Genomic DNA, 11,511 nt, shown 5'->3' with positions numbered 1-11,511 from the left:
AAAAGGCTGTCACATTCTAATTTCCCTTTCTTCAATATAAATACCAGAGATCTCTGTGTCGGTTTGACTTTTTTTTTAGAATTCTGAGAGATGATAATAAACAGACTAAAATCCTAATCCTTCAGTTTCAATGGTTGAGAGCTCTTTTTCAAGTGTGCACATCACAGCTGTCTGTGTCTGTGTCCTCTGTCTGTTAGAACAAACTGTCTTCAACTAACAGCCAGTTCAAAACTGAATTGTAACAAATGTGTCACATGCGACTCACTCCCAGTGGCTGTTTCCATGTTATCGAGAATGCACCCTTTGAATCGCAATCTCCCAATGGCTGCTTCTAAGGCAACAAAAATGCACTTTCCTATAACTCCTGAGGATTGCTGGTTCTTAAAGCAATACTGATCCATTGTAAGCCTTAAAGGCAAACCACATATTCCGAATAAAAACTACAGGACCCATGACACCACATCTGGAGTACTGAGTACAGTTTTGATTTCCTTATTTAAAAAAGGATGTAAGTGCATTCGAGGCAATTCAGAGAAGGTTCACTCGACTGACACCTGGGATGAACTGGTTACCTTATGAAGAAAGGTTGGACAGGTTGGGACTGTAACCATTGGAGTTTATAAGAATGAGAGGTGATCTTATTGAAACATATAAGATCCTGCGTAGATACGTAGACTTGACAGGGTGGATGCTGAAAGGATGTTTCCCCTTGTGGGAGAGACTAGAACTAGGGAACACGGTTTAAAAATAAGGGGTCGCCCATTTAAGATGGAGATGAGGAGAATTTTTTTTCTCTCAGAGGGTTGTGAGTCTTTGGAACTCCCTACCCTGGAGAGTTGTTTAAGTTGGGTCATTGAATATTTTTAAGGCAGAGGTAGATAAATCCTTGACAAACAAGGGAGTCGAAGAGTATGTGTAGAGGGCGGGAATGTGGAGTTGAGGCCACAATCAGATCAGCCGTGATCTAATTCATTGGCAAAACTGGATCAAAGGGGCCGAGTGGCCTTCGTCTGCTCCGAATTTGCATGTTCGTATGTTCATAAGGTTTAGCAAATAATTAAGTTACTAGATTATGCTTATGTAGACCACTTATTTCAACTCAATAGGTTAAGGAGGGCCACATTTACATGTTATATAAGGGTCGAATTAGGTTGGATGTTGTACAGTTTTATTTTCGCAGAAAATAAGGGACCTGTGGAATGGGTTCAGATTCATTGGAGAAAGCGGATGCATAGAATTCCTTCAAACCAGAGCTGGACCTCTTTCTGGCTAGGGTGAAGATCACCTCATACAAGAGGTAGGTATCCTGTAATGTACCGGATGGAAAATGTAATCTTCTGGACTAGTTACAATCACATGTAGATAAATTACCCATTTTACCCCGAATGTACCTGGGTTGTGTATTTTCTGGCATCTTCCTGGAGATTATGTAGCTCCATTTGGGAGGATAAAAAAGGAGGCCTATGGACCCACCAGGCCAGCCAGCTGGCAAGCCACCTCCAGGCACCTGCCAAGCTTTGCCCTGAGAGGGACACTGTCTGGAGTCAGGAAGATCCCAATGGCGTGCTCAATCAGCCCAAAAATGGACATTTAATTATGCAGATTGGTTGTCCGTTGCTGCCGGGCAGGTAGCTTCTTCGAGGTTGACTTGCCTCTGGGAGGATTGCCTGAAGGCGGGAGGTGTATTTATTAGTAATTCCACCCAGTTCTGCCTTGAAGCCCACCTTTGCGGGACGGGAAGATTCCTCTCAACAGATCTATTCCAGACTGCCAGTTTCGTATTTTCGGATTGAAGGAGGTATATCCATTAAAAGTGAACTACACCACAATGTCCCTCAATTAAAGGGCAAATATTTCCTACAGCATAGAAATTACGACTGGCGATGTTATTCTACTCCTTTAACGTACTCCTATCAAATTCTTTGCTTTATTAACAAAAGTATAAACGTATTTAAAATAAATGAGCTAATGTCACCAATAGGAGAAATAAATTTAATATGAATGTGTTAAACCTATGCGAACATTACCAATAATAACTTCTACCCTTTGGAAACGAGCTTTGAGCTGTCAATAATCAGCTGCATTTTCTCTTATGGTTCAGTAGGAGCGTTCTAATTTATTTCTTATTTGTGAACTTTTAATGATGGAACATCATTAACTGTGGTTCTTTCAATTTTCTTCCCGCAAGGTAGAGTAAAGTATATATTTTTTTCCTCCTGAGGGTTTGTGAATGTGGTTAGTTAGGTGGAGCAAAATTATCCGACCATCCATGACATACAATAATATATAAACCCACAGTATTTTTGCATTAACAGTCGCCGGGAATGGTAAATATGCACTCCGTATTGCTTTGGGGGTTATTGTTAGCGTTTATTATTCCCGTGTTGAGAACAACATGTAAACACCGGGAAATGTCTGATTTGTTTAGTTTATCGAAGGATGGAGACATCATTATTGGCGGAATTTTTGGTCTGCACACCCGTGCGAAGAAACTGGACCCTTCATTTGAAACGAGATCCAAAGCAGTGAAATGTAAAAGGTCAGTTAAGTGAACTTACTGATGATCACATTGAACAGAAGGTATTAGCACGGTTCAATCGAGTTTGTTTGTTATTTGTTTCTATCTCACTCCCTCTCTCAAAAGCTCATATTTAAAATTGCAGCCCATTTATTAATTGACAACTTAGTTTTGGGATGCGAGGTCATATTTGAAAAAGTAACTGTATTCATTTTAATCTATAACAGATGGCAATTTTATCTGAAACCTGTTTTATAAACATCCGACTACATGAACATGGGTTTATTTTAGAAAATTATAGAAGAAACTTCCCATTTATTAATTTGTAGCTTTTCCTTGAGTTGAGATATTGAAAATGATTTGTGATAACAATTCAATTACCCGCATTAATGAAAACACTAAACACAGTAACTATTCAAAATAAGGAGACATGTCTAATTATTAATCATCAATAAGATAATTAAGCTGTATCGATCGAGCAGTGAAATGTTAGATTGAATAAATGTTTGTAACAGTATCACAGTGCATTAATTATGTTAAATTACCTGACAATCTTACAAATGGAGCTAGAATTTGGATCTAGAACTTGGGCATATCATCACCTCAAATGAAAAAGTTTGCGCTGTTCTGATTTTGAGGCTGCGTTTTCATTCCAATTGCAGCACTGGCGCTGTCGAAGCGCAAGTTATTTATAAATATAGCTCATTTTGAGTTTAATATCGTGTTTATTGTGTTTCAGGTTAGCAAAATTCAATTAATTTTCATTTTAAGTCACTGCTGAGCTAAATATATTACTTTGGACAGCAGCATTGTGGAGGCACAGTGATTGCAGTTTCAAACAGAAGTCCCACTGTCACTTCGAGCAGCGAGAGATGACAAGTAGAAGCGTCACTACAAGCGGAGAACGAATGAAAAAAAAGCGTGTACAAATCGTTGGGATTTGGAGTACCTGAAAACCTCTTTAAATATATAATTTTAAATTCTCTATAGCTTGCATTAAGCCAACCGCAACGAAAGATTAGAATAGAAATTTTCAAATTTGTTAATTTATCGTGAGAGAGGTTTTTTTTAACCTTGTTGTCTTCACACTTCTCAAACAAGACTCCTCGACAGACTGGCGAGCAGTTCTTATTTGCCACACTGCTGTGAATGTCGCTTGGCCATTATTTGAACAGTTCTGGGTGGACGGGTTCCTCGAATTCACACCCTTGCTTGTTGTAAAACATTTTGCTTTTCTTTCTTCCATGCCAGTCTTTCAAATTAGAGTCGGGCATCCAGAAGTTATCGCATGGGTAATCTCTACAGATATCGGAAGAACTTGTATTGCAATGTCGCATTCCAAGTCCTTAGCTCCTCGCAAACCAATTTGCAGTCAATGTATTACTTATGGGAACGATTATTGTATTGGAAAAGGCGGCAGTCATTCCCAAAATGGGGTACCGCCAACTGAAACAGGGTAATGGTCTGTTAATCTTTTTGATGGGGTTGTTTGAAGGATACCAAGAGAACCCTTGTGTTCTTTTCCCAATTGTTTTTATTTCATTTTTCCGTTCCTACAGAGCAGGTTTCGAATGACTGCACTTTCAACTGTACTGTCGCATTTCAATCGTGCCCAATCTTTCAGTTCCAAACCAGACTACATTATTAATTAAGCCAGTACGTTGGGTAACAAAAAAGACATTGCTCAGAACTAATCGATTCACATTAGTCCTAATCTGCAAATATTTCTGTCTTACAGTTTTGGATTTCGCACATTCCGCTTCATACAGGCAATGATTTTTGCTATAGACGAAATAAACCAGAGCACAGATCTCCTTCCAAATCTTACACTGGGTTACAGGATTTATGATTCGTGCAATCTGCCTCATTTTTCAGTGAAAGCTGCTTTCGAATTGATAAACGGCCAGGAAGCAACATCTTCCGATCAGTCATGTCAACAATCTTCCTTGGTTCCTGCCATTGTTGGTGATTCAGGATCATCGCAGTCTTTGGCAGTAGCGGCGTCAATAGGTCCTTTCCGAATTCCCATGGTAAGACACTTTTGCCAAGTTATTGCCAGCCAGGACGTGTTTCAGGCATTTCCTTTGCGAAATCATCACAAAGACTTTTTGACTATCATGGTCCGAGAGTGGCATCAGAGCACTGGTTTCAACATTCATCAATATTCCTGCTTCTTCCCATTTGAAGCAGTAAGAGTTTAAACTTTCCATAATTTCCATTGCAAAATAATAGTTTGTTTCGTGCCAAATAATTCAAACAGCGTATCCCCATCCTGCTGTTTGTTACTTGTGCCTTAATCAGAGGAATGTTTAATTTAATAATTGCTTGTGTAGGGGACTGGAGGAAATACTTTCTTTTCTTTTTAAACAAATCCATTCATTGAACAGTATCCATTTAAAATGGAACTTCCTTCCGCTCGACAGCATTCATGCAGATTTATAATTCGCTCCTGCACAACCCCCGAGTTGGCAAGTAAATACTGACATGCCTGCAATCTACTGTGTTAACTGGTTTATTTGCATGTGTGTAATGTGTTTGCGATGAAATGTGGCACTATTTCGTAATGGAGTCGGGGTGTCCTCCTTGAGCTCCGGCCCTCAACCAGCATCACTAACGCAGATTATCTGGTCATTATCTCATTGCTCTTTGTGGGAGTTTGCTGTGCGCAATTTGACTTCGCCATGCCTTACACTACAACGGTGACTGCAATTCAAAAGTACTTAAATGGCTTTGGTACGCCGACAGTTTGTGATAGACGCGATATAAATGCAAGCCTTTTGTTTCTTTTCCGACAAGATGGGAATGATTTCTCTGTTTTTCTGTTTCCAATGTCTTTTTATCCCAGGTTAGTTATTTCGCCACTTGCGCCTGTCTCAGCAACAGGAGAGAATTCCCTTCGTTTTTTAGAACGATACCAAGTGATTACTTTCAGGCTAAAGCTTTAGCCCAACTTGTCAAGCGATTTGGATGGACTTGGATTGGAACGGTTAAAAGCGACAACGATTACGGTAATTTTGGAATGCAGGCGTTCACTGAGGTTGTTCAGCAGCTTGGAGTTTGTATTGCTTTCTCCGAGTCCATCCACAGACTGCATTCGAAAGAAAGGTTACTTCATATTGTCCACACTATACAAAGATCTACGGCGAAAGTTGTCGTGGCTTTTCTTGCTCGAGGAGATATGGCCATTTTATTGAAAGAAATTGCACGACAAAATGTATCTGGCATACAATGGGTAGGGAGTGAAGCGTGGATTGCGACCTCGTTTCTACCTCCAAAGGAAACCAAAAGGTTCGTTACTGGAGCCATCGGAATTGCAATCCGTAAAGGGAATATTCCAGGGTTCAGGACCTTCTTAATACGCCTTCGACCGTCAGCCTACCCTGGTAATCTTCTAGTGGAAGAGTTTTGGGAAAAAACGTTCGGCTGCAGCCTGAAAATGATAGAAAACAGTACAGGTAGCACACAGCCCGTCATTCAGACCAACCAGTGTACAGGAAGAGAGAACCTAGAGACAGTGGCTAACGCCTATACAGATGCATCTCAACTGAGGGTTACGAACAAAGTTTATGAAGCTACCTATGCTATAGCCCATGCACTTCACAACATGTTTGTTTGTGAAAGTGGTAAAGGTCCATTTGTTAATAAATCTTGCGCAAGTATTTCAAATTTTCATCCATGGCAGGTAAGTGGAGCAACTAACCAACTAATTACTAATAACTCGGGACTATTCTGTTGAAAATTAACACTATGCTTGCATGTCGGTGATTTATATGATATTTACTTGCCTGTCTCTTTCCGAAGGTTTTGCATTACATGCAAACAATAAATTTCACAACTAAAGTTGGAGAAAGGTTAAATTTCGACGAAAATGGGGACTCGTTGGCAACTTACGAGATTGTAAACTGGCAGCTGAACAGTGAGGACAATGCTGTTGTTTTGACAATCGGACATTATGACGGATCCGCGCCTTCTGGGGAAGAAGTCATGATCAATGAAGGATCTATTGTTTGGAGCGGTGGTCAGAGAAAGGTAATCCGTGAAAACGTAGCTGCACTTTTAAGACAAAACATTTAGGCTTAAAGATTATAGTGATGCCTTGAAGATAAGACAGCTCCCCTGCCCATATATATGTATGTGCGTGTGTCTTCCGAACATAACAGCAGGAGGCTATTCAGTCCCTGGTACTTGCCCCATCGCTCAATTAGATCATGGTTGATCAGCACCTCAACTCCATTTACTCACCTTAGCTCCATATCCCTTGTTACCCTCATCCAACAACAATCAGTTTTTTCAGCGTTGAATGCTTCAATTGTCCCAGCATCCACAAAGTTTTGGGGAGTGAATTCCAGATTTGTACTTCCATTTATCTGAAAAAGTGCCTCCTTACTTCCCTTCCAAATGGCCGAACACAAATTTTTGATATTATGTCTCCACGTGTTTGATTCTCCAGCGGAGGAAATAACTGCTCAGTAGTTACTCGATCACTGCGTCACTGTCTCCAAGCGTTTGTAATATCAAACAGTTGGTTAGGTTGATGAAATATCGCAGGTTTGCGCAGAAATAAGAAAAATGTTTCAGGACAATTTGAAGAAACGTGGAAAGGTTTAAACGAGCAAACAAGAACCAAGCCAAACTCGCATACATGGTTCGTTAGAAAGGGACAGTGAAGCAGAGGAAGTGAGTAGGTAATTCGCTGGAGGCAATGCAGGAAACCCTGGAAGATCTGAAGTTGTTTGAGAGATATACATAATTCTAAACTTAAAATGTAATGTAAGATATTGATCGTGGGGAGTGAAATTGGGAAAATTGCCGCAGCCCAATGGAACATCTTATTCCTAATGGAATGGCAGTGATTTTGTTGCAAATTGTTAGTTAAAGACTATTTCATTTATGCATCCTGAACCAGGAATCTTGCCTGATCTGATCCCTCACAGGTAAGCAACATAATGTAGTGGGTGGAACATATTCAGGAAAAAATGTTTGAGCATCCTAAATTTATACTTCATGTTGGAAGCAAAGGGGAAGAACTGATGTAAGCCTTGCGAAACAGGTTTGAGGAGTTAGGTATAAAAACAAGAAATGCTGGAAATACTCAGAAGGTCTGGCAGCATCCGTGGAGAGAGAAGCAGAGTAAATGTTTCAGGTGAGTGACCTTTTATCAGAACCCGTTGATAATGCTTTTATATTATTGAGGAGTTAGGTTACGAAGATTACAAAGCATGACCTTCCAAGTGGTAATTCCAAGATAACTCCCAGTGTCACATAGGACATTTAGCAATAAATTAATTTCAAAAAAGCTAAAGTATACCTCAACAGGACAGGTATTTCAAAGGGTGCATTTTTCATTCTTCCATGGGATGTGGATCTATTTGCAAATTTTCAAATAATTAGAAATCAAGTTGTGGAAGTAAGGCCACTATTTAAAATGGAGGTACTTGACCTTGGAACCTTATCCGAACGGTGGAAACTTAATATTCCTGCGTGTCACATTTTCTTGGGAGATGGAAAGATAAATGAGAGCGAAGTAACTTTATTAATAAAAGCAAAGTAAGGAAAGTCGTTATTGCTGTTGGTGGTATTGGAACGAAATCTGTCTGGCAGAGATAGGATTGGGACTGGTTGCTGCGAAGAAGATAGGACGGGCAGTGACTGGTGACGGTAGTCAATCTAATGAGCTAAATACGTACCTTGCAGTTGAATTTGGGGGAAAGGGAGAAGAAAACAAGTTATCGATGTAGTCACCCTTGGAGTAAAATATGAACCAGGTTGTTTGTATTTTCTCCCAGGTTGTGTACTACATTTGTTGTTCTTTTGCTAAACTGCTTCATATTGGATTAAAGACAAATACATCTTGGAGGGTGTGTTGGTACAGTTTCTTCCTTGAAATGCATTATAGTGAATCTGTTAGCTTTTTACAACAATCTAGTAGCTTTAATAATCTTGCCCCCCGTTGTAAGATTTTACAACTTCGGTGCAATTCAAACTGACGGTCTCTGGGTTGTTGTTCCAGTCACATGACTACGGTGCCGTGCCTAAACGAATGGCATGTGGAGGATTGGCTGAGGGGAACCAGAAAAAAATAAAGCTACATAAATCTGGTAATTGCTGACAACATAACACGATGAATTTAGAGCAATTTGAAAGACATGCACGAACCAGGAGAGTTGTGATGGATTAGTATAGGACAAAACTCCCCGAGATAGGCTTTTGCCAGACGTTCCTGGAAGATGTGAGGTTGGGTCCCCCAGTCAAGTCTCTCACACCTCAATATCTTGGTCTGCCGCTCCATGTCCCCTTCAGGGACGCCCTGAATATTCCCAGGAAATTCAAACAGAGCTGCAACAGATCTCCAACCATCCCCCTCGTGGAGTGCGCTCCCAAAATAGGGGCAGTTGGGGCATCCAGGAAATATCGAATGACCTGAAACGTTAACTCTGCTTCTCTTTCCACAGATGCTGCCAGACCTGCTGAGTGTTTCAAGCATTTCTTGTTTTTATTATGCACGGAAACAGAGATTGGGTGGTCAGTGTAAAATGGATGGTAGCGAATCGGCGGCAAATTTTACTATCATCACGGTGCTCAGTTCCAGTGAAGTTAATATTACTTTAAACACCATAAAAATTGCGGAAAGGATGCAGAAAGGATAGTGAAATGAACAGGTCGAATGGCAGTTCAACTCTGAGAAATGTTAGGTGGTGAGAAATGAATAGTGAAAGGAAATACAGTAAATGCTGAATGGTAAAATTCTCAACAGAATGAAGGGATAGATGGATCTAGTGGAGCAAATATACCGGCGTAAATTTTGACACTGATCGTGTAAAACGAGTGACTTCAATAGAAGCAAAATCGGAAGAGCTGTAAAACGGGCTGGCAATTCGCCATCGCCCATTTATATTATCGCACAGTCGAAATCTACCCAATAGTGGAAATTCTACACCAGAGGTGTTCAGAATTTCTGTAGACATGACAGTCCCGGTGGATATATCTTCAAGAACGATACAAGTCCTATGAAGGACTAATATGGTATTTAGAGAAAAATAAAACTATCTGTTCACCATCCTATTATTTACCACAAGGTCCCTCGATCAGTTTGCTCCAACAGTTGCTCACCCGGAACAAGAAAAGCTTCACGAAAGGGACAGCCGATTTGTTGTTTTGATTGCATACAGTGTGCCGAAGGAGAAATTAGTAACACCACAGGTATGCATAGACATAAATAATCATCAGTTTTGCTGCATTGTTCTCAAATTTCCGTTTTGTCAAATCTAATTTCTGTTCCCTTCCCACCCTCCTCCCCCGACCAAGATTCAATTGATTGTATCAAGTGCCCCAGCGATTTCTGGCCCAATGCACAACAAGACGAGTGCATACAAAAGGAAGTTGACTTTCTTTCATTTGTGGGCATCACGGGAATAGTTTTGACGATACTCGCATTGGTTGGAGCTTGCATCACAGTCACTATTTGTGGTATTTTCTTGTTTTATAAAGACACACCAATCGTGAAAGCCAATAATTCAGAGCTCAGTTTCCTTCTTCTCTTCGCTTTGACGCTTTGTTTTCTGTGTTCACTTGCATTCATCGGCGAACCGTCTGGATGGTCTTGTATGTTACGTCACACAATGTTTGGTATTATTTTTGTTCTCTGTGTTTCCTGCGTTTTGGGGAAAACAATTGTTGTGATGATGGCATTTCAGGCGAAACTTCCCAGTAATAACGTGACCAAATGGTTTGGGCCTGTACAACAACGCTTCACCGTGTTTTTTCTTACACTGATGCAGGGCATAATCTGCAGTGTGTGGCTAATTACATCACCACCCTTTCCTGTCAAAAATACGAACTATTTCATAGAAATAATCGTTCTGGAATGTGATGTGGGATCGGAAGTAGCATTTTATTGCGTCCTTGGTTACATTGGTTTTCTGTCATTTGTTTGCTTTGTTGTTGCATTTCTAGCTCGAAATTTGCCGGATAATTTCAATGAGGCTAAATACATCACATTTAGTATGCTTATCTTCTGCGCCGTTTGGATATCATTCATTCCAGCTTATATCAGTTCTCCTGGGAAGTTTACTGTTGCTGCAGAAGTGTTTGCTATTTTGGCATCTAGCTTTGGTTTACTCTTATTTATTTTTGCCCCTAAATGTTATATAATATTGCTGAAACCAGAGAAAAATACAAAGAAGCATTTGATGGGTAGATTGTCCTCTCAAAAACTTTGAGGAACATTCGTAAAGGCTACGCCATAACATAAGATTTATCGTTTCTGTTTTAGTTTGTAGATGTTTTGATCTCATATTTCAAAGTTTATGTGGATAAGGAATGTAATTGAAGAATGTTCGCATTTTTGAATGCATGCTGTATTTTTGAATGTTTGCTGCATCGGCCGATTTGTGTCTTTGTTTGACAGTATCCAATAAACATTTGTTAATTTGTTCCCACTGTTACGGGGCTCTCGCTTTCTTTATTTGAGGAATAATGTATGCATAAATCGTTGAAAATAGAATGAGCTGCCCGGATGGGTGGGAGAAGCAGTTGCAACAGGGGAAGAGCTGTATCGGAGCAATGGGTTATTTTTAAGGAAGAGTTGCTTCAGGTAGAGGCTAGGTACATTTGAACAAGGCAAAAAGGTAACGAAACCAAAATATGGCTCCTTGGATGATGAGGGAGAAAGAGATTATGATGAGACAAAAAAAGGTGTAAGATGCATATCAAGTGAATTCCTCAAGTGAGAACCAGGTCATATACAGTACGTTGAGAGGGGAGGTGAAGAGGTAAATAAGGCTGGTGAAGAAAAAATGTAAGAATAGTATGGCAGTCAACATAAAAGGGAACCCAAATATCTTCTACCCGCATTTAAATAGGAAGTGGGTAGTAAGAAGTGGAGTGCGGCTATTAGGGACAAAGAGGGTAATATATGCTTCGAGGCACAGGGGAAGGCTAATATATCTAATGAGTACTTTGAATTAGTGTTTGCCAAGGTACTGGAATTGAAA

The 11,511-nt window shown here is 40.1% G+C and overlaps 1 protein-coding gene across 1 annotated transcript; it reads left to right on the top strand.

Moving 5' to 3' along the window:
- Window positions 1-4,269: 4,269 nt before the first annotated feature.
- Window positions 4,270-10,737, top strand: LOC137374961 (extracellular calcium-sensing receptor-like). The gene is made up of 5 exons (XM_068041576.1): window positions 4,270-4,548; window positions 5,364-6,200; window positions 6,320-6,547; window positions 9,595-9,718; window positions 9,824-10,737. The coding sequence occupies exons 1-5, from the start codon at window positions 4,291-4,293 to the stop codon at window positions 10,735-10,737; spliced, it is 2,361 nt and encodes a 786-aa protein (XP_067897677.1). The 5' UTR covers window positions 4,270-4,290.
- Window positions 10,738-11,511: the final 774 nt, after the last annotated feature.

This window comes from Heterodontus francisci, chromosome 11 (assembly GCF_036365525.1).
Source record: "Heterodontus francisci isolate sHetFra1 chromosome 11, sHetFra1.hap1, whole genome shotgun sequence".
Lineage (NCBI taxonomy): Eukaryota > Metazoa > Chordata > Chondrichthyes > Heterodontiformes > Heterodontidae > Heterodontus > Heterodontus francisci.
The sequence above is the reverse complement of the archived record's forward strand: the minus strand, read 5'-3'. Positions and strand labels throughout refer to the sequence as shown.